Source organism: Mauremys mutica, chromosome 1 (assembly GCF_020497125.1).
Source record: "Mauremys mutica isolate MM-2020 ecotype Southern chromosome 1, ASM2049712v1, whole genome shotgun sequence".
Taxonomy (NCBI): Eukaryota; Metazoa; Chordata; order Testudines; family Geoemydidae; genus Mauremys; species Mauremys mutica.
The window spans coordinates 306,845,759-306,869,339 of NC_059072.1; the positions used below are offsets into that span (position 1 = coordinate 306,845,759).

At 40.9% G+C, this 23,581-nt stretch overlaps 2 protein-coding genes across 5 annotated transcripts in view; both read left to right on the forward strand.

The window, feature by feature from the left end:
• The window catches only part of FNDC3A (fibronectin type III domain containing 3A), a 178,541-nt gene extending 164,212 nt beyond the window's left edge, over window positions 1-14,329 (forward strand). For all 4 annotated transcript variants that reach the window (XM_045013964.1, XM_045013974.1, XM_045013983.1 and 1 more), the window contains 5 exons: window positions 1,587-1,870; window positions 4,186-4,395; window positions 5,700-5,866; window positions 7,138-7,265; window positions 11,935-14,329. In XM_045013964.1, the coding sequence (XP_044869899.1) occupies window positions 1,587-1,870; window positions 4,186-4,395; window positions 5,700-5,866; window positions 7,138-7,265; window positions 11,935-12,249 (1,104 nt within the window). In that variant the 3' untranslated portion in view covers window positions 12,250-14,329. The remainder of the gene's footprint in view (window positions 1-1,586; window positions 1,871-4,185; window positions 4,396-5,699; window positions 5,867-7,137; window positions 7,266-11,934) is intronic.
• An 866-nt stretch (window positions 14,330-15,195) lies between these two features.
• Window positions 15,196-21,303, forward strand: MLNR (motilin receptor). The gene is made up of 2 exons (XM_045014354.1): window positions 15,196-16,633; window positions 18,975-21,303. Exons 1-2 carry the CDS (start codon window positions 15,862-15,864, stop codon window positions 19,286-19,288), a joined length of 1,086 nt encoding a protein of 361 aa, XP_044870289.1. The 5' UTR covers window positions 15,196-15,861; the 3' UTR covers window positions 19,289-21,303.
• Window positions 21,304-23,581: the final 2,278 nt, after the last annotated feature.

The window sequence follows — 23,581 nt, forward strand, 5'->3', positions numbered from 1 at the left end:
TATGAAACCTGTCATTTAAATCAGCTTCTGTACCAGTTGACTGGAAGATAGCTAATGTGACACCAATTTTTTTAAAAGGCTCAAGTGGTGATCCTGGCAGTTATAGACTGGTAAGCTTAACTTCAGTACCAGGCAAATTGGTTGAAACTATAGTGAAGAACAGAATTATCAAACGCATAGATGAACACCATTTGTTGGGGAAAAGTCAACATGGCTTTTGTAAAGGGAAGTCATGCCTCACCAATCTATTAGAATTCTTTGAGGGGATCGACAAACGTGGACAAGGGTGATCCAGTGGATATAGTGTACTTGGACTTTCAGAAAGCCTTTGATAAGATCCCTCACAGAGGGCTCTTAAGCAAAGTAAGCAGTCATGGGATAAAAGGGACCTCCTCTCATGGATAAGTAACTTGTTAAAAGATAGAAAACGATGGGTAGGAATAAATGGTCAATTTTCACGATGGATAGGGATAAATAGTGGTGTCCCCCAGGGATCTGTACTGGGATCAGTGCTGGTCAACATATTCATACATGATCTGGAAAAAGGGGTAAACAGTGAGGTGGCAAATTTTCAGACAATGCAAAATTACTCAACATAGTTACATTCAAATCAGACTGTGAAGAGTTACAAAGCAATCTCACAAAACTGGGGGACTGAGCAACAAAATGGCACATGAAATTCTATGTTGATAAATGCAAAGTAATGCACATTGGAAAACATAATCCCAACTATACTTACAATATGATGGAGTCTAAAATAGCTCTTACCACTCAAGAAAGAGATCTCAGAATCATCGTGGATAGCTCTCTGAAAATATCCACTCAGTGTGCAGTGGTAGTCAAAAAAGCCAATAGAATATTAGGAACCATTAGGAAAAGGATAGATAATAAGACAGAAAATATCATAATGCCACTATATGTACACCCACACCTTGAATACTGCATGCAGTTCTGGTCACCCTATCTCAAAAAAGATATATTAGAATTTGAAAAGATACAGAGAAGGGCAACAAAAATGATTTAAGGGAAGGGAAGAGTATGAGGAGAGATTAAAAAGACTAGGACTTTTCAGGTTGGAAAAGAGATGACTAAGAGGGGATATAATAGAGCTCTATAAAATAGTGACCCGTGTGGAGAAAGTGAATAAGGAAATATTTACTCCTTCACATAACACAAGAAACCAGGGGTCACCTAATGAAACTAATAGGCAGCAGGTTTCAAACAGACATAAGGAAGTACTTCTTCACAGAGAACAGTTAGCCTGTGGAACTCATTGCCTGGGGACATTGTGAAAGCCAAACTATAACGGGGTTCAAAAGAAAATTAGATAAGTTTGTGGAGGGTAGATCCATCGAATGGCTATTAGCCAAGACAGTCAGATGCAACCCCATGCACTGAGTGTCCCTAGCCTCTGATTTCCAGAAGCTGGAAATGGACAACAGGGGATGGATCAGTTGCCGATTACCTGTTCTGTTTATTCCCTCTGAAGCACCTGGCATTGGCTAATGTGGGAAGATAGGATACTGAGTTGATGGACCATTGATCTGACCCAGTATTGCCATTCTTATGTTACTTTGCATTTGCAGGCCATGAATGTTGCAGGTGCAGGACCTTTCAGTGAAGTAGTTGTATGCATGACGCCAGCCTCTGTGCCTGCAGTTGTGACCTGTCTTCAGGGAAGAAGTGAAGATGAAGTGGAGAGTCCACACTATTCACCTTCCACATGCCTTGCCATAAGCTGGGAAAAGCCCTGTGACCATGGTTCTGAAATCCTTGGCTACAGCATAGACTATGGAGAAAAGCAGCCTGTAACTGTTGGGAAGGTTTCAAGCTATTTCATAGACAATTTGCAGCCAGACACAACATACAGGTATGCTGTGCAAAGTGGTGTGGCTTCCTTAGCATTTTACATAGAAGGAAAATAATCTGTTGTCTTTGTTCCCACATTGCTTCAAATCACTACCACCCTATCAAAGTATTAGTATGTAGCTATGGTCAGAAAAGAGACTATGTAATGAACTCAACAGATCTGGTCACTATGGGCATTTAGTTGTGTCTACCAAGTTTTTGCTCCTGTTAGCATGGCAGAACCAATACAGTTCTGGAAAAAGAGAACCTAATTCCATTCATGCATCAGCTTCATATTGCTTAACAAAGTTCTGATTGTAAATTCAAATTCAATGAGACTTTGTTGTCATGAAACAAGCTATATAGATGTTGCCAAAGTATTGAAAAAAAGACAGACTCCTAAGGTATCTGTCAAATTAGGTAAGAACTGTCCATGGTAGGACTGTACATCATTTGATCTGCTGTGTCCATTTGTCATTATGTTCCATTTCTGATCCAGTGCCTGGTTGTTACAGAGTGTGATGCAATTTCTGCAGAACCTTTATTGCTGGTGGTGATACATCTAGGCACAAAGAGCATAACTTTGAGATCCCAGGTGGTGTCTGCAAAAGTGATGGTTACAGAAAACATCCTTTTCCTTGTAAATCGGTTAAATTTAATATGGCAGTTATTAAAAGATGATGGACACAGAATTCCACTGTTCCACTTTAGTCACTTTTACAGTAGAATAGCATTCTATGCTCATGTTACAAACACAGATCCTCTGCATTAAAATATATTGGGTGAAATCTTGACTCCATTGAAGTCAATGGCAAAGCTCACATTGACTTCATTGGGGCCAGGGTTTCACCCCATGTGTATGATGTTCATTATAGACTGCCAGGGTAACCCTTAATATTTTTTTAGAAATAAGATACTTTTGTGTTATTACTTTTAAAACTGTTATATTAGTAATTGAAGAACTACTGCCTGCCACATTATGAGAAATTGTAAAATATATATATTACTGAAGAATTGGAAATTGACATTGCAAAGACATTTTTGCACTTGGACACACAAAAGTACTTTTTTATTATAGATTTGATAAACTCTGCCAGCTTCTTGTGAAAATAAACAAAACTCAAATATATGGTCGCCAGGGCTACACTGTGCTAATAAATTAACATACTCAAAATTAAACAGTTCTATAGTGATAGATATATAAGGAATTAAATACATGCATACAAAGGGACCCCAACATTTTGCAACTGTGACCTTTGAATGTTTAGAGCTTGGATTATTTGTTGCAGTTACTCAAACACTGATTTTTTTTCAAAACACACAGACATTAATGTATGATATTTTAATGGAAAATGAGGTGGCTTAGAGTCATGGAGTGTTGGTCTAATCAAGGCTACCTTTGAAATCCATAAAGCCTGCAGCTGTGTCCCCCTGATTTCTATGCTCTTTAAATCTCTGGGCTATTTTCTGCTTTTGTTTTGTAAAAATAAGTTTCTAATCTTCTTTGTTGAGTCACAGACCTTCAAACTGTAAACCTGTTCCTGAGATTGAAAGTTTGCAACATTGACTTCCTGAAAATTATACATTATTCCTAGTCCCTACCACAATCACAATGGCCTGCAAAGTTCACAGCTGCTAGTCCTCTGATTTATTGTTTTCTTTCCCTCTTTTCTTGTGGACCCCTTGATAATTCATTGTTGGGATTGACCAACTGCGCCACTACCAGTGATACCAGCATCACTGCAAACTACCTGCAAGAGAAAAAACTGGTGGCAGCCCAAATATTCCCTTCCATTTTTAATGAATTAGTTCAGTTCTAGGAGGCTCTCAAAACTTCTCGCTGGCCACCCCAACTCTTTTAAGGCTGGTCCTAACATGGATGTTTATTATCAGAGAAAGCTGAATGTTTGTCTGTTGCTTACTACTTCATTTATCAGGTATAATGAAAATATGCAGTAATTGGAAGGGACTCAGAAGATCATGGCTTTCTATAAATATAAGTTCTTGTGCTGAACTACGATCACTTGATGTCCCAGGACACAGACATTAGAACTTTTATTGCTTGTCATTATATGATGACCCTTGCGTTAATATTCTTTATTTTTAATAGAACAGATTGTTTAAAGTACTGCAAGATGAATGCACATTCATTAATATTTATGACTAAATCCAACGGCTCTTAGTGGTAAGGGACATGTATATCATAAAAAGTAGTATCTATTCAATGACCTTATTATTCTCTACTGTAACACTCTTGAATGTGAGTGCTGGAATTAATTACCCTTTTAAATCTGTATTCATATTTACATGGATAATTTTTTTCTTTTTAATTATTAGAATACGAATTCAAGCCCTAAATAGTCTTGGACCAGGTCCTTTCAGCCACACAATAAAACTGAAAACAAAGCCACTCCCTCCTGATCCACCTCGCCTGGAATGTGCTGTATACAGTTCTCAGACTCTCAAGCTAAAATGGGGAGAGGGAACTTCAAAAGCATTAACTGACTCCATTCAGTATCACCTTCAAATGGAAGATAAGAATGGAAGGTTAGCACTAATATCACTTCCTTTTGTATGTGCTCTGCGTTACACATGGTGTTGTTTAATGGATAAGGAAGTATCAGAAAGGCATAATGGAAGAAGACACCATACCTTTGGTTTAATTTAAAATGAATTTAAGAAGTTGTCTATCTAGGGAAGAAAAGGGGAGACTCTGATGTTCAGCATTAACAGGTGCAAGAAATTAAAACTGAACAGTTTTCATAGTGAAGGTTCAACGTGAGGAGCTTGATGTGGAGATGAGATGGCTTGTGCCACCATGCTCTTCTGTTTGCTATGGTTTTGTTAAGTATTTATGTTTAAGTCTGATCTAATTCTTTTAACTTGATGTGCCTCTTGGGGGATGAGGGGTGAGTTCTCACCTTGTTGACACTTCCTTTATAGGGTGAGGAGCTTAAGGATTTAAATTCATTAATTTTTTACTTGCACCACCTTTCCCTAGATAGCAAAACACACAGTACCACTGCAGCACATACACTACCCTAGTATGAGTATATGATAGCTTGAGAACTGGACAAAAGTAGGGGTCTACCAAGTGGAACCTGTCCTGACATAGGGAGAAACAGAAATGGAGATCCACAAAGCAGGGAATTCGCCATCGCCACCAAAAAGTAATTCATGCCTGCACCCCAACTCAGAAATGAACAGGAGTAGAATATGGTAACAAAACCCCTCCACTCTCTCTGAGACAAAACCTGGGCTATGTATTAGAACCCCCAAGACTGAAAAGCAAATAGACGGGCCAGTGAAACTAACCTGCTCCAGCATCATGACACAAGAGAGTGTGGCCAGTCTAGAAAAACCCATCAGAACAACAACGTATGTTGCATCTGTGACAGATCCCTCCCGCACAGATGTGACATTTGGGCCATAGCACACCTTCCCCACAAAAATGTGGAAGAGCAATGGGAACCACAGAGACTTGACCATTTCTTGGAACTAATGAGGAGTATTGCTGAGGTGCAGGTAGCTAAAATCCAGGCCCACTCACTTTTGAAAAGTAGGAAGATTATAGGGGAGCAATGATAATGAAAGCACCACATACTAAACTCTCCCCCTTTCCCATCCAAGACGAAATAAGACCAGTAGCAGTTACTGCTTATTGAAAAGTGAGCTCATTGTTCTGTATTACTGAAAGATCATAAATTAACTTGGAAATTGGTATTTGTGAGTTTCTCATTAAGTTCCAGCAATTAAAAAAAGATGAGTGAATTTAAAACAAAAATAGAAATAATGCAGATTACTTTGGAATCTATGTAGTCTGTTTACATAATCACTATTTCTACTTTCAGGTTTATATCCTTATACAGAGGACCATGTCATACATACAAAGTACAAAGACTCATTGAGTCAACATCCTACAAATTTTGTATTCAGGCTTGTAATGAAGCTGGCGAAGGTCCACTTTCTCAAGAATACATTTTCACGACTCCCAAATCTGTTCCAGCTGCCTTGAAAGGTAAGCATTGTATTTTCAGTTGTCATTTAACTATAATGTCATTTTTCTCACGACTTATTAAATCAGTACTACTAGTCCTATTCAGTATAAACAAGCTTGCAGTTAAGGGACAGTGCTGAGTAGTTTAAGTCCCAAATCCAAGTTAACGGGTTTTTTTAAAAAACATTAGAACTCAACTGAATAGAAAGGACTTTGTGATCATATTTTATTCAATTAATTATTTTTGATGGAGTTTAAACAATTCCTCTTTAATGTGCTCTAAACAAACACGATACATTGTGGCATCCAGAGACTCCATAATGGGTGCATTAAAATACATAGATTATGAAAGTATCAGCAGCAGCTCCATACTTAATGGGACATGTAATTTTTCAATTAAAACAGGGTTGGCAGCCTTTTGTCAAGCTTGAACACAATCACCAAAACTACACATCTCCTTCCATAAACTTAGGGTACAGATTTAACTTCCTGTGACGTCAGAAATAAGTTTGCCTAGGCATTTGTAGTAGTATTCCTTTTGGAAATGTTTCTTGGAGTCTAGCATTTTTGGTGTCCTGGTAGCAGGGCTGGGTCAGATCCATCCAGAACACCTACAGACCAACTCATTTGAGGCCCCTTCCTATGTCATCACTTGTTCCTTCCTTCCCTTGTATTGTTGAGGAATGTATAAAATGACTACTACACATAACCTGGCACCCAATCTCTTCCATAGTCTCTCATGTAGTCTCAGACTCATCTAGCCCTCACTCACTGTACAGATTCTTCTTTCTGTATTTGGTGGGTGGGGAGGTATCAGATTATCCTGTCTCTGCCTGCTGCAGGGTTCTTATGCTATCATCTGAAGCATCTGGTTCTTTCCACTGTCTGGTGGTTGAGTATGGCAATTTCTGTGTTCAGACTCGGTCAGTTGATCTTAAACTGCAATTCTTTATCTACATATATTCCATAACACGTCTCTGCAATAAAGTTCTTTCAGACTACTTTCTTCATAGCAACTAACCTTTCTTATGATATTCATTCATGAAAATCATAATTGTCCTTGCTTCCTTGTGAAGGACACAAAACATGTAAGCAGTGTGCTAACATCCTTATTTATGTAGTGTTAGTCAACATGAGAAGTGGATAAGAAAAATATCTTTGCACTTAAATCTTTTGTTTCTGTGTTTCAGAAACAAAATAAAACACCATAGAGGCTACAGTTTATAAATTAGTGAAAACCACTAACTGGACACAATACCCAGTTAACTAATGCATTTGCTTTTTTCCAACAGCGCCAAGAATAGAGAGAGTAAATGATCACACTTGTGAAATCACATGGGAGGTTTTGCAACCAATGAAAGGTGATCCAATTATTTATAGTCTTCAAGTCATGGCGGGAAAAGACTCAGAATTCAAACAGGTATAGTTCATTAAAAAAGTATAATATGTTTATGTGAAATGTATTGGTGAAGGTTAATTGCAATTAAAAAATGTGCAGGTCAAATGTTATATTTATTACCCTTGCTGATTTTGTGTTAAAAGCTAATCCTCCAGGTTTCTTCTTCTAAAATGTTTACAGAAGGAAAGGATGTTATAGTTTCAGACTGGAAACGAGGTGTACATTTTTAACAGTGAGGTAATTAACCACTGGAACAATTCACCAAGAGTTGTGGTAGATTCTCCCATCACTGACCATTTTTAAACTAAGATTGGATGTTTTTCTATAAGATACGCTCTGGGAATTATTTTATGGAAGTTCTATGGCCTCTGTTATACAGGAGATCAGACTAGATGATCACCGTGGTCCCTTTGGGCCTTTGAATCTATGAATCTACATTGTACTGATGAGTCATCTTGAATACTACGTACAGTTCTTTGCACCTGAGGGTCAGGAAAATGTCCACAAATGGGAGGAATTGAGAAAAGGGAAGCAAACTAATTAAAGGAATGGAAGCAAGATTTATGAAGAAAAAGTAAACAAACTTGATGTTCACTGCACATCATGAACTGTTCAAGGATAGCTATTGATATTCTAGAAAGTTTCACTGTATTGTCTGTGGTGTATGGAAAGCACAGTAGAGCAGACAGGCCACCAGTGCCAAACAGTTAAGAATTTTTTTCAGTTAATTTCTGTTTTTACCATGTAGATATGCAGTTTGAGATGCCAAATAACAAAATAGGCTGCTTTTAACAGAGGATGTACAATACCACCTTAGCTTCTGATGTCTTTCACTATAAACTCTCAGAAAATTGACACATAATTAGACTTGTGAGCTCTGTTTCACACTATTAAGCAAGCAGGTTTCCTTCCAAAGAGGAAGCACAATTAATTTTGAGATACTGTGATTTTATTATGGGCCCAAATTAAATAAGTGTAGCCCTGTGTTTTGATAGATTATGCACATTACTAATCTCATTAATCAGTACCTACATTGTAGTGTTACGTATTTTACTTATTGATTTTGTAGCTTTTAAGTTGCAAATGCAGCGTTCAGTATGTCAGTAGAATTCATTAAATGCTGTGTAATTGCCTCTAGAGACAGAGTTGGACTGTTTTTTGATAAGTGATTCATGTTGCCAATATACTGTAAAAGAAAATGAAGATTACTCTTAAAGCCTGACACTGAAAGAACAATCTGTGTGATCACATGTGCCTCACTAATTATTTAGCACAGTAAATTGAGGTAGATTTAAAAAGATAGCATTAAGTTTGTAAAAACTATCACTGGAAATTAAAGCAGGGTACTGAATGGAAACAGAATATTAAAGGTGTGTGGATACTAGGGTGAGAAGCCCTTTTGAAATAGCCAAGATAGAAACTGTGTACTTAACTGCTCATTACAAAATGTATAGTGATAGACCTTCAGGTGGTGCACGTTAGCAGAGCTTCAGTGGAGCTACGCTGATTTACATCAGCTGGGGAACTGGCCTGTAACGTGTAAATGAGCACATACATTAGGTTAAACCACTAAGGGCTGGTCTATACTACCGCAGTAAATGGATCTGAAGTAGCGTAACTTAGTTACGTGAATAACACAACTGAAGTCGACGTAGCTATATCCACTTACCGTGGTGTCTACACTGCGCTAGGTCGATGGGAGACACTCTCCTGCCGACTTTCCTTACTCTTCTTGGAGAGGTGGAGTACACAATCGATGGGAGAGCACTCTCCCATCAGTTTAGCATGTCTTCACTAGACCTGCTAAATCGATACCCGCTGCTTCGATTGCAGCAGTGCTGATCTACAGTGTAGACATGGCCTTAGAACCAGATTCTCTTGTCCATTAAGGCTGCTTTTTGCTACTCCAGCAATACAAAAAAGCGGTCTGGTCTACCCTTAAATTTTAGGTCAACACAGCTGAGTGCAATAATGCACATCCCTGGCGCCATAATTAAGCAGCCCTAATCCCCGGCATAGATGCAGCTAGGTTGACGGACGACTGCTTCCATCAACCTAGCTACCAGCACTTAGGGGGGGTGACAGCAACAGAAAAACCTCTACCATTTCCATAGGCTGTGCATACACTCTGGGGTTATGCCAGCAGAGCTACAACACTGTAGCTCTGCTACTATAGAGCCTGTAGTATAGACATGGCCAGCCTTAAGACCTACTAGTGGAGGGTGCCCTTTGTGTAGGGGAATCCTCTTGTGGCATAGATCTGCCGTAGGGTTTCCTATACAACCTGTCTCCCATCCCTTGGTGTAGGAACTGTGTCTAGGAAGAAGGGGGTCTCCAAGGTGTCTATATATTCTAGCAATCCCTAGCTGTCAGAATGGTCCCTTGGGGCCATGGGCAGCCAGGTGTAAAGTAGGGCAGCTGTCAGTATAGCTGGACCAGACCAGAAGATCTGCCCTTAATGTGATGTGCAATTTTGTTTATTGTAACACTTTATGTAGCAAGTAGTAGAAAGAGCTCTCGTGTACTATTTCTACAATCGTCAAGCAAATTCAGTTTGAGAAGTTTATTACTTTGATAACATACACCTAATGTACTGTATTTCCTCTGAAAATGTATTATACCTATATGAAATCTGACTGTACAGCTAATTAATTATATTAGTTCATAAAACATCTTTAAATCAGATTTTGCATCAAGACAAGCAAAACAGGGTTACATAGAGTTATTTAGATTTATTAACCTGTGAAAGAAAGCAGGTATTTATGCAACTAAATTAACCCTGTAAGTATAAATGAGCAACAGCATCCAGACCTAAATGTAGAAAACAGGTTTTGATTTTTTTCTTCCACCACTAAACAGATGAGTAGTTGCATGCATTTATTTGCTAGACGATGTTCAATACTATGAAATCAACTATAGGAGAAGGTTTTGGATTATTTGATGTTCGTTTACTGCTACCAGTACTCCACTTAAATATGAGATCGAATAATGGGAGAGAAAAGGATAAAAGCATTTAAAGAGAGAAATTAACATATGCTGTGTTTGTGATGGGCATCCGCACAGCATATAAATCCACTCACCCAGACCATTATGCCTACATGGAGTCTCATTGGTTTCAGTGAGACTTCCACAGACATAAATGGATCTACAGACATGGATCCGTAGGAGATCAGGCCTCAGCTTTCAGTGAGGCAGGCATTCAGAATGTTGAAGCAGCAGTGAGTTCAGTGAAAGATAGGGCCTAGTCACCCAACAGATAGATTAAGGAACAGAGTGTTGGGACCACTGAATTGGTGAGGTTAAAAAGAATCACAAAGAGGGCTTTTCAAGGCAGGGCCAGCCCTTGACCAAATGGAGTCCCAGGCAAGGACCGTCTTCAGCGCCCCCACCCTCCATTTGTTAAACTTCTGAATACCTTATTTTTTTATTGCATTCGTAGCCCATTTTACGACTTTGATGCACGATTTAGCCCTCACATATAAGATGATAAATATGCATGCTAGGATCTGTAAATCTGTATTTATTCATGATAACAACAAAAATGGCGGTTTCCTGCCCCTAAATCCAGCTCTATTCAAGGCTCTTTATTGGATCCAAAGTTTGCTGGGAGAATTTGTGGTGGTCTTTTTAAGAGAGTGTAGCTTAAGTACAGCAAAAATGTGTTGGATTTGGTTAGAATTGATGAATATGGTAATCTGACATCTAGAGACAAGACGGGTGAGATAATATCTTTTATTGGACCAACTTCTGTTGGTGGCTATTAGGGAGACAAGCTTTTGAGCTACTCAGAGTTCTTCCTCAGATTAAGGAACAGTATGAATGAAGAGCTGAGGAAGAGCTTCGAGTAGCTCAAAAGCTTGTCTCTAATATCCACCAACAGAAGTTGGTCCAATAAAAGACCAATTATCTCACCTGCCTCTTCTCTCTAATATCCTGGAACTGACACGGCTACAACAACACTGCGTACAATCTGACATCTAATTAATCACCTAGAAACCCATTGTGAGACAATGAGATTTACATCAGATTTGACACTTAAAATGTTTACTTAAAGTGAAGGCTTCTTACAGGAGCTAAATTTGGTGCTTTGCAAGTTATGATCTAGTGGAGTTTGTAATGCTACATATTTTACCAAAAGACTGAAAATAAATTTAATTAGGCATTAAAGTTATTTTCCATTAATCTTTGTTAATTTTTTCTGCCTATATAGCTAGAAGAATGTCATTGAAAACACAGGTGATTCAGTAGCACTTGCTATTTTCACAATAACTTCAACAGTAAACATAGAGACATATTAAACCAGGGATTGGCAACCTTTGGCACGCAGCTCGCCAGGGTAAGCACCCTGGCGGGCCGGGCTGGTTTGTTTACCTGCCACGTCCACAGGTTCGGCCGATTGCGACTCTCACTGGCAGTGGTTCGCCGTCCCAGGCCAATGGGGGCTGGCCGCCGCTTCCCGCCACCCCCATTGGCCTGGGACGGCAAACCACGGCCAGTGAGAGCCACAATCGGCCAAACCTGCGGACGCGGCAGGTAAACAAACCAGCTTAACCTGGCTAGCTGCATGCCAAAGGTTACCAATCCCTGTATTAAACTATAGGTATGACATTTTGTTTAAATTTTTACAGTAAACACAATGTGCCAGTTTGCTAGAAGTGTTTTTGTTTATTTTTATTTTTTTTCTTGACAGATTTATAAAGGGCCTGACTGGTCATTCCGGTATTCAGGCCTCCAACTGAACTGTGAATATCGTTTTCGTGTGTGTGCCATTCGACAGTGCCAAGAAACAGTAGGTCATCAGGACCTAATAGGCCCCTACAGTACCACAGTACTATTCATCTCTCAGAGAACTGAACCACCAACCAGCACCAACAAAGACACTGTGGAAATCTCAAGGACACAACAGACACTAAGTGATGAACAGTGTGCTGCTGTCATCCTTCTGCTCTTTGCTACCTTTTCCATTCTGATTGCCTTTATCATTCAGTACTTTGTAATAAAGTGAGAAAAAACATTTTCTTTTAGAATGCTGCCAATTACATTTTACATTCTCATATTCTAAAAATATTTCTGTTCTCTTGCTTTTACAAAAACAGGCATTTAGCATCAGCATTGGGACTGTAGCACATCTTTTCAGCCACTTAAAATGCTTATTAAGTAGACGCTGGCACAGATTATAGAATGCAAGCCACAGAAATATTTCCTTTAACATGCCTTCTTGCAGTACAAACTTTATGTAAGGCAGGCAATGTATCATTATAAGGTTATGACCAATAAGCAGGAATGTAATAATGGTAACCTGGTCCATATTTTTAAGGATTAGTACCATAAGGGGGGAGGGGGAAACGAGTAAAATGCATTTAAAAGTTACACTAACAAACTTGTGCTGTATAAAATGTTAGTCTGATGCTGTGAAAGCAATCTAGCGCTGTATTTCTACCTCCTCATTTCTCTTAATTATTTGGGAAGCAGGATTATGATGAAAATAGAACGGGCTTTTCGCAGGCAGTAAACTGGATGGAAGTGAATGCATGAAAGAAGATTCTTATCAAAATGTAGAGTTTTCCACTGCAAGTATACATTTTGTAAGACTAAAAAGATATGGCACAAGTGGTTTATCTTGGCCCCGATATGTTTACTCATAAAAATGCCTCTTTAGCTTCCTACAAACATGGAAGAAAGAGAGCTTTTTTGATCTAACACTATAAAGAACTAAGTTAAAAATCATTTTTTAAATAAGACCTTTATTTGATTGGGTGTTGTTTATATAGATATATGTGCCCTCTATTGATAATGTGTATAAATTTTCTTGGATAACCATAATTTTTGCTGTTACCCCTACATTCACTTGCCGTGGCCACCGGAATGAAGTACTGCCTTTGAACTTTGGGGCACCAAATCGGGGGAAGGTGGGAGTGTAATAATTTGCACCAGAAAACTTCAGCCTTCTTTTTCCTGAGAACCTAACATTTAATGTAATGTCTCTTCGGATACTGTACCAAATTGTTGATTGCATGTAGTTAATGTTGCATTAGAGCACTTTGCAATTGCATAATTCATCAATGTTTTGTGAGCTTGCATTTGTGAGTTCTTGAATGATCAGACTTAACTTTATCAAGTAGCCCATTGAACATCTTGTCAGATGTCAATGACTGCCAATTACATAAAGCTTGTAGTGAAACTATCTTAAAAAAATTCTTGTCTCATCACACTTACATTATCTGTTATCCATTTTGTAATTAGCTTTAATTTATTTCAGTTACAAGATAGTGGATCACTAATGACTTCTACTTGTGTTGGATTTAGCATTTTTAATGGTATTAAGCACTTCTGTCAGACTTAAAATAATAATAAAAAGAACCTCTGTCTTGTGTTTTGAAGATCTCTGAAGAATTTCTCTTATATTAGAACGGGCATGTATTGTAATTGTTTCTACGTCCAATGATCTGTGCTGTAGAATAATGTTGTTGAGTTTTGTTTTAAAAAAGAAATGGATAAGAACTTGGCCCTCAAGTGGTAAGAATGATCTGTCTTTAAAATGTACTGTATGTTTACATTTTGTTTTAAATTTGTCACTTTTATGTAGAGGCTAATATCTTCCCACAAAATACAGTGACAGCCGATGTTTTCTAGAACCTTCTTAAAAGTGCCATGTTCGGCAGTACAAATGAGATTGAGTGTAATAGCCCAGAGATTTCTATATGGTTGAATGTCTAAAATGGTAAGATTTGTCACTACAGCTAAACTGCAGTGGCTTATGTTTTTCATAGTAAAATTCAAATGAACTCCTATTTTTGATAGTAAATGTCATTTAATAGTGTATTTGCCATTTGAACCTCAGTGCAGATTACTGCAGTGAAGACGGTTTTTAATGTAATCTTAATTTTACCTCATATACTGTACATTCCAAAAAAACTCTAAACTTTTTAAAACGTTATAGATACAGTACCAAACATATCACTTTAAACTTGTATAATGTTGGACTTCATACAGATGAAAAATGTATAATCTCATAGAAATATACACAAACTATGTAGCAAAAGTATCTTTAAAATGTGTGGAAAATAAAAGTATCATTCTTTTTCCATGTTTGCTAATTGATCTTTGGATATAACTGAACTATTCCTGGACTTCCCCACTTTTCTGGCAGACAGACATAGTTTTTAATGAGACAACAATTCATGTAAAATAGTATTCTCCTTTTGCAAGGTTTTAAGCATTCTGTCTATTCTATGACAAAATGAGTGTGACCAGACACTGTCTCAAGCATCAGTCTGATAGGAAGATTAGGAAAATTCCTCATTGCTATACTAAGTGTCTTTCTTAAAACTTAGCTTTGCTCTCCTGTAAATTATTTTTCCTTATTGCTTTCATAACCATATTGTTTTGTTAGTGAAGAAAGGAATGCGTATTAAATGTAAACAATTTGAAATTCAATTTCATTGAACAATATTCTGTAGTTCCTAAATATTGCAAAAGTCCTACTTTATGCAGTACAAGAAGTTAGTGCAAGAAGCAGTGATTTAAAATAGCAGTTACAGTACAAAAAAGCTAAGTGTTGCCCAGAAGAAAATTATCAATTTTTCCACATGATCCATTCATACAAGCTCTTTTACATCTATTTTTGTCATACGGAACTGCAGCCCCTGTTTAGGCAAAACTTCCACCGGGGATTTTGTGTGAGTACGGTCAAAGCAGGGACTGCAGCTTTTAACCGGATATTTCAGATTCTAAAATGCAGTTGTGTCTACCAGCGCAACATTGTCTTGTAAATTGTGCACGTTTTCTACTTGAAGAACTACATTTTAAATGTAGCATGGCTGGGAAAATAGATCTGTGTGAAACAGTCACAACAGAAGCTGGATGATACTCCCAAGCTATAGTTTTGAGTTTCATTACAAATTGGAAGCTGAGGTCATATTCCTTGAAGGGTGAGCTCGGCGGTGAGAACTTTCAGGCAAATAACGCACGTTACGGTTGCTCAGTGGGTGACCGCATCCAACATTCAAGGTTTGGGCTGAGAGCAGGAGAAAATCGATGGTTTCCACTCGGCTTGTTTTGAGATTTGTTAACCACGCGATGTTCGATTCATGCTGAGTTGAAAAGAAAGAACGAAAAACTCTCCCTTAAAGCCACGGCTCGGTTCGGTGGTTAAAGCACCACTGCCCAGTCCTGACTAGCACTTTTCCCTTTGCGCCTAGGCGGGGCGCTGGTCCCCGCCCGTGAACACGGACGGAGCTGGCGACAGGTGCACGCCTGGGGCTGGCCTGGCTTTCGTGCTCACTTGCCAGCGGTGAGAAATGGGCTTCCGATGTGCCGGGGCCAGTCATTCGATTAGACTTTGAAAAACGGCTGCTCTGAACAGGGGCCATATAAGCTCCGCGGGGAGCGCAGGGGCCAGTGGAGCCGAGCTCAGCCCGGCTCACGCCTCGGAGCAGCGGCAGCTCCCGGCTCTGCCCCCGGCCGCAGAACAGCCCGAGCGGAGGCTCCTGCTGCCCCCGCCTCGCTCGCCGCCCACCATGGGCTGCGGCCAGGGCGCCTCTCTCCCGGCTCCTGCGGGCAGCGCGCCCGAGCCCCGGCCCCGGCCCCGGCCCCAGCCCCGCGCTTAGCCGGCGCCATGGGGGGCGGCTGCGAGAACAGCAGCGCGCCCAGCGGGGAGGGCGAGGCGTGGGCGGGGTCCCCGTGCGACGAGCGCCTCTGCAGCTCCCTGCCGCTGCCCGCGCTCATCCCGGTCACCGCCGTGTGCCTCGGCCTCTTCGCGGTGGGGGTGGCGGGGAACGTGCTGACCGTGCTGATCCTGCGGCGCTGCCGGGAGCTGAAGACCACCACCAACCTGTACCTGGGCAGCATGGCCGTGTCCGACCTGCTCATCCTGCTGGGGCTGCCCTTCGACCTCTACCGCCTCTGGCGCTCCCGGCCCTGGATCTTCGGCCAGCTGCTCTGCCGCCTCTCCTACTACCTGAGCGAGGCCTGCACCTACTGCACCATCCTGCACATCACGGCGCTCACCGTGGAGCGCTACCTGGCCATCTGCTTCCCGCTCAAGGCCAAGGTGGTGATCACCAAGCGCCGCGTCAAGGCGGTGATCGGGGCCCTGTGGGCCTTCGCCCTGCTCTCGGCCGGGCCCTTCTTCTTCCTGGTGGGCGTGGAGCAGCGGGACAACCAGACCGACTTCAGCCGCGAGTGCCGGCTCACGCCGCTGGCCACCGAGTCCGGCCTGCTGGGCATCATGTTGTGGGTCACCACCAGCTACTTCATCCTGCCTGTCCTCTGCCTCAACGTGCTCTACGGCCTCATCGGCAGGGCGCTGTGGAGGAGCAAGGTCCGGCCCCAGGGCCCCAACGCAGCCCTCAGGGAGAAGGGGCACAGACAGACCATCAGGATCCTGGGTGAGTCCCAGGGAATCGGCCCCTTCCCTCACTCGGTCCCCAGGTACCGCCCAGCTCCCCCCAGGCTGGGCTCGATCAGCCGTGTACAGACCAAGGCAACCTGGCACTCTCCCCACAGCCCATCTCTGCAGGGTGGCTCTAGGGTGACCAGATGTCCCGATTTTATAGGGACTGTCCCGATATTTGGGGCTTTTTTTTTATTCTTATTACCTATTACCCCTATTACCCCCCACCCCCTGTCGCGATTTTTCACACTTGCTTTCTGGTCACCCTAGGTGGCTCCAGGGTGAACTGCAGGGTGAAAAGGACTGAGAACCTCATAGGGCACAATTCGGCCAGTGTCTGCACCCCACTGATTTCAGCAGGGATGTGTCTGAGAGCAGCGACATCAGAGGTGGAAAAATCCCTTAGGTCAAACTGCTCAGTGGGGCCTGGTGACCTCTGACCTCAGCAAGCCACCACTGGTCCCTATAGATGTACTCGGCCAATTTCTAGCAGTAGGTGAGGTTCATGCTCTCTCCAAAGCTTTGCCCAGTTTAAAATTACTCTAATAATGAGGCTTCTGCCTCTTCCTTGGGGAGATTTTTTCCCTTGCCTAATAGGTTTCCCTGTTAGCAGATTTTTCTGGTGTACTTGCTAAATCTTGCTTTCATACATTTGCATGCACCATAATCGTCAGCACCACTGAAATTCAGCCGTCTCAGAGGTGGATAACCAGGCTGGCAGCAAAGGAATGGAGAATCGGGGTCAGGTGTATGTTTATGAAAGGGGCTAACAAATCATTATGGGTCCATGCAGCAAAGAAGACTTGTGATGAAACCCTGGCTCCATTGATGTCAATGGTGATACTCCCATTTACTTCAATGGCACTGATTTTCATTCCTTAACGTCTAAGGCTTCATCTGACACACTGATTTTGTATGAGAGAGTTACGGGAGAAATACAAAGGGCTGAACGGACCCTGCCTGTATTTGAACGTGTGGCTCCCAGCTGTCTATGTATTTAGAAAATATTGATTAGACCACAAAGCCATGCTTGCAGGAATGCAGAACATTTATTTGCAAGCAGAGGAGATACTAAAATACTCTGTGATAACTGTGATATAAGTGCTTAGAGAAAAATGTATGCAATAGATTTTAGACTTTGCCCTTATGAAATTGATTTCTCATTAACAAGATCTTGTTAAACAATTCAGTTATTTACATGCATTGACACAATTAGTTTTAGGTTCTTAATTCAACTCTATAACTGTTAACATTGCCAGTGTTAATTTTTGGCTAATTTTAAAAGATTCCAGTTGTTGATTGAGCATCATTTATACATTATGGCCAATGTTTTTCAGAAGGTTTTTCTGCCTCTGTTGCCATATGTCAAGCTCTTTTAACAAGAAAGAAACTGACTACATACAGAGCGTTGTCAGTTGCACAAAGCAAAGAAATTAAAACCACTAGAGAAAAATACCTGTTTGCGAACTTCTTTCAAGTGTAGTAAACTTAGATATTTCTTTTTACTAGAGTAGGACCAAGTTTTCTGACAGAAATGTGAATTTCAAGTTGATAGTGTCTTTTGACATATGGGTCAAACTGATCCTTGGTTATTCCTTTGAAGCTAGTGGAATTTCGCAAGGGATGAATTTAGACCATTAAACTTTTTCTATAATTGACTGGCCATATGTTACCTTTTGAAAAGTCACAAGTAATACAAAGGAATTGTATGTGTTTCGTGAACTTGTAAATAGAAATAATTAAAAATAATGCACACGGTAGATTACAGTAAGAGCCCAGTAGAGAGAACACATTAACTATGCAGCGTGTTAGAGCAGGCATAACAGTACAGCCCTTTTCAACATATCCACGTTAAAGAATAAATCGATGACAAAAATAGATTTGCTGTGCACTTTTACAAAAACACCCCTCATTCTGGTTTTCCTCTTAGTTTTCATACTACATAAATGAAGTTGAAAATGTTACATAAATTCATTTTTACTGTGTTTGCTATTACAGGGAAGATACAATAGTTTACAATTTCATATTCACTAAAGTATGTACTTTCCCCCCTGTTTAAATAATCTCTAGGAATTTTGCTGGATAGAGTCCCAATTACCTTATTTTGTTCTGAAAAGTAATTAATGGATGAGATGCTGTTCCCATTTCCTTACACCAATATTACTTCACTGGTGTTACTCCTGATCTACACTAGTGTAAGAAGAGGAAGTAATGAGAGCAGAATCAGACTTATAATATATTATATGTTTTGGTACCTAGACATTCAGAATGTTAGTGGTTTAATGAGTCTGAATCCTGACCCTTAACTATTTTGTGTGTGTTGTTTTGTCTTACAGCTGTGGTGGTTCTGGCGTTTATAATTTGCTGGTTGCCATTCCATGTGGGCAGGATCATATTTATAAACACTCTGGATACCAGCATGATGCTTTTCTCCCAGTACTTTAATATATTCGCTTTGCAGCTTTTCTATCTGAGCGCATCCATCAACCCAATCCTCTACAACCTCATTTCAAAGAAATACAGGGCAGCCGTCTACAAACTACTGCTCCCACGCAGATCTGGAGAAAGGGCTTTCAGTGCTACCCGAGATACTGGTGGTTACACTGAGACCAGCACTAGCATAAAAAAAGAGTATGTAACCCACTTCTGAGACTGCTTCACGGATGGACTTCTAGAGAGAGAATCTATAAAGGAAGGGCAGTAATTTCTAGCATTATAGTCATAAGAGACTAGATTTTTGTTTTGCTATTTGTGGAGTTTTATAATTCTTTGTACTGTATTTTTTCTTACTACTTGTATTGTTCTGTTAACAGAGAAAATGACTAGGCAACTTAGAATCGTGAGACTGGCCTAGAACTAGTGAAAGGCAACAAAATAGCAAAGGGCAAGGTGACATCAATTACCTAGAAAACCCCATTGTTAACTTATTACATGTCAATCGGTAAAAATTGCTATGTGCAATGTTTAGGACGGTCTGTGAGAGACAGTGCCAAATATTGAGGTTCTTCTGTTTGGGTTTGATAGCCAAGGAACCTCCAAGAACACCCTTGCCCTTTTGAAATTGATTTCTCATTAACAAGATCTTACAAATTATAAGGCCCAACTGCAAGGAGGTTTGTGCAGGTGCAGGGGTCCATCCATATGAGTGTCCTGCAAGATTGGAGTTTAAGATTTTAGGGTCTAATTGTGCAAACCTGAGTAATTTTACTCACATGACTAGTGTCACCAAGCTCCCCCAAGTAAAGTTGCTCATGTGCATGCTTGTTTCTAGGATCAGTCCCTTAGGCATGACCTGTACAATTTAAGGCGTCTCTAATATATATAATATGGACCAATCCTCTGTAATAATTTTAATAGCAGTGTTGTTCCTTATTAAATATATACAATAATTAGCTCACATTAGGTTAACTTTCTACTTGTGACTGAGACCACAAATTTTAAACCCAGACTAAAACAAGATGCTTTAGTGAGGAATGTGGTGGAGTCAGGCAAAGCTGTAGGAAGACAAGGTATCGTTATCTACGGAAAGTCAAAGCATATTGCTTATACATGAAGAGCCAAATTCTTCTTTCAGTTACATTGATGTAAATGTGGAACAACTCCACTGAAACCAATGGAGTTAAGCTGCATTCACATCAGCGTAATTGATCACATGGCTATACTTTAAGTTATGTTTTAACACGTTAGTTAACCCATGTTAACTACCGTGGTTGTGTATCCTTAGTGTAGTAACATGTGTGTGTCCTGTCTACACTAATGTTTACAATGGTATGAGTGGACATGTTAAAACATGACTCAAAAATTCCAGCACAGACTTCCCCAGAAAGCAGCGTTTGACTCAAACCCTTCCCAGGCGTTAAAATTCTCAGACAAAACAGTTAGTTTAACGAAAGGGAGCACTGGCTGGCTAGAGGAAAGGCCACGGGGCAGAGGAGCCAGTTAGCTCATGGCATGCCATACACATACAGCCTTTGCCTTGCAGCAACTTCGCACCCCTGCAAGGCTGGATTTTTTGCCCTTCAAAATGTTAAATTAACAACAGAACAAAGAATAGTTGCTAGTTTGTGGGTTTGATAGAACACGTCATTTTGTCCTGTGAACTTTGTAAATAAATAGAGGTATATAAAACAAAGCCTTGTGACACTGATTTGTGAGCTTCACAAGATGATACTAATTTGTCTAATCTAGATCGGATAATCCCACATTGTGGCCTGCTGAGAGCTGGCGGGTTACATGGTGCTGGCGCCTCCTTTCCATTTCCACTTGCTAAATGTTATTGAAAGACCTGCTAAAAGCACTTTAAATGCTTCCTCGGTGTTACTTTTCCTTGTGAGCAATTCCTGTAGCTTCCACAGGGATATTACATGATCATAGGTAGGAGGAGGAGAGGCCCTGCTGAACACAAACAAGAGGGGAGGTCCCCCACGTGATTATGAATAGAATGGAAAACCATCCACCAGACACACCCTATATAAAATGTGCTCCTCACTTTGAAGAAGTGGCAGCAGCTCCGTTCTGTCTGATCTGTAGCATTTATGGCACCCCAGCCACTGTAATGTCAGCATAACCCGTTAGTGCTGGGACACTGCATTCCTGCTCCATATTAGCTGCTGGCAAGCTATTTAGAAGTTGCCTTGTTTCTTACTCATGGTACACCTTGGGCTGGATATTATGATTGGGAGATAATGCATCGCTGCTGATCAACACAAAATGCCAGAAGCAAATTAGTTTCTGGTTACCGTGATGGCATGAAATCTGCCCTGTTTGGTAGGAAGATCATTTGAGCCCCCATTGTAAATATCCCTTTTCCAAGCATCACAGAATAAATATATTCAGAAAACCACAAATGTAAGCTTGTGATGCGCTTTACTTGAAAACAAATCCATACGCACATAAACTAACCAGATCTTAGAGTGGTTGTACAGAAATGCTGGGTCTGACATTGCATTGCCTTGGCAGTCAAACCGTACAATGTTAAGGACTGGGATGGCGAATAATATTAGAAATATTGTAATGCTGAGCTATAAATCGCTACTTCATCCTCACTGTTGTCAGCTCTGGCCACCCCACCATAAAAACAAGATAGATCAGAAATAGATTCCAACTACATTCCAAGATGGAAAACGACACTAATCAGCAGCATGGAAAGCCTTCCATATGAAACTATTGAGATTATCTAATGAGGAGACAGATAAGGAAGGACATAGCACTGGGTGCACAAATAATGAATGGTAAAGAGGAGGTATGTCAGGGCGCTCCGATTTACCCACTTGAAATACAAGAATAAGGGGACAGTTGATTAAAAACTGAAAGGCAGCAAATCAAAAAAGTGACAGAGGGAAACAATTTTGCACAACTTATGATTAGTCTATGGAACTCATTGTTACAAGAGATTGGTGTGGTGATTTGCTTAGCTGGAGTTATCAATTGGCCATTTCTCTGACTAACAAAGCACCCCACAGTCACATACCCTATTGTTTTTTGGTTGGTTGGTTTTTTAAGCACCTAACATTTGAAAAGGCTAAAACACTTCATGCTCCAAGGTATAAACCAATGTAATTGAAGGGACTGGGAAGAAACTCCCTCCCCCCCCTCCCCCCCGCCCCGGGGAGTAAGTTACTCCCAAACTGTCCACTTTGGTGTTTCTCACCTTATTCAGGCATTGGGTAGAAGCCTCTGCCAGAGACAGAAAGTGGACTTGGGGCCTGCGCCCGCTCCCATTGAAGTCAATGGCAAAACTCCCATTGGCTTCAATGATGCAGGATTGAGCCCTAGATGACCCACTGCTCTTACCCAGGATGGCAGTTTCCATATTCCTTTTAGGTTTCAACAAAATATTAGGCCTTAGGTGTTTCTTTAAATAAATGTATTTTGTGCCTCTCCCCCAACAGACCTGCCTGAGATATGCCTTGGCAGTTTATTTGTGGCCTGTCTAACCAGATCTGTACATTCTGCAAAACACAGCGGCTCTGGCCACTGATTTTTACTGACTACTCACCAGTTTAGATATGCACCAGTAAGGTGAATAATGGGGAAAGTATCAGGGCTTGAGCCAAAGGCCACTGAAGGCAGCCAAAAGACACGTGTGGTTTTGGGTAAGGCCCGTATTCCCACAGAAAAAGGCTCGTTAGTCAATGGTGCAGAAGGGTGAACAGTTACACTCCAAAATCCCATGCAGCCCTTCTCTTTTTCTGGAGCAAGGTAATGTCTGTGAGCTCGCTGTGGCAGTTGGGTCCAGAGAGCTGTTTGGTTTTTGTATTGTTTACATTATGGTAGTATCAATGCCCCAGCTGACATCCAGGGCCCCATTGTGCTAGGTACATAAGAGACAGTCCCTGCCAGAAAGGCTTTACAGGCTAAGTACATAAGACAGATAAATAATGCACAGTCAACCTGTGGAAATCTTTGCCAGAGGATGTTGTGAAGGCCAAGATACTAACAGGGTTTTAAAAAGATCTATATACATTCATGGAGGAGAGGTCCATCAATGGCTCTTAGCTGGGATGAGCAGGGGTGGTGTCCCTAGCCTCTGTTTGCCAGAAGCTGGCAATGGGCGACAGGGGATGGATCACTTGATGCTTGCCTGTTCTGTTCATTCCCTCTGGGGCACCTGGCGTTGATCACTGTCAGGAGACAAGATGGGCTAGATGGACCTTTGGTATGACCTAGTATGGCCATTCTTATGACAAAAGAACAACTATAGGCCCCATTTTACAGCTGCTCTTTCACAGCACTTTTCATCAGTAGATCTCAGAACACTTCAATGGTGGTGAATATCATTAGCCCCATTTTACAGATGGGGAAACTGAGGTACGGATAGGTGATGTGACATGCCCAAGATTACACAGGATGTCTGTGGCAGAGACAGGCACTGATCCCAAATCTGTGTGCCCATGCAGTGCCTTATCCACAAAGCCATCTTTCTTTCAGGCTGGGAAACAAC

Coding starts and splice junctions, on each gene's coding strand:
- MLNR (XM_045014354.1), top strand. CDS start 15,862: ATGGGGGGCGGCTGCGAGAACAGCAGCGCGCCCAGCGGGGAGGGCGAG. Junction 16,634..18,974: donor ACAGACCATCAGGATCCTGG/GTGAGTCCCAGG, acceptor TTTGTCTTACAG/CTGTGGTGGTTCTGGCGTTT.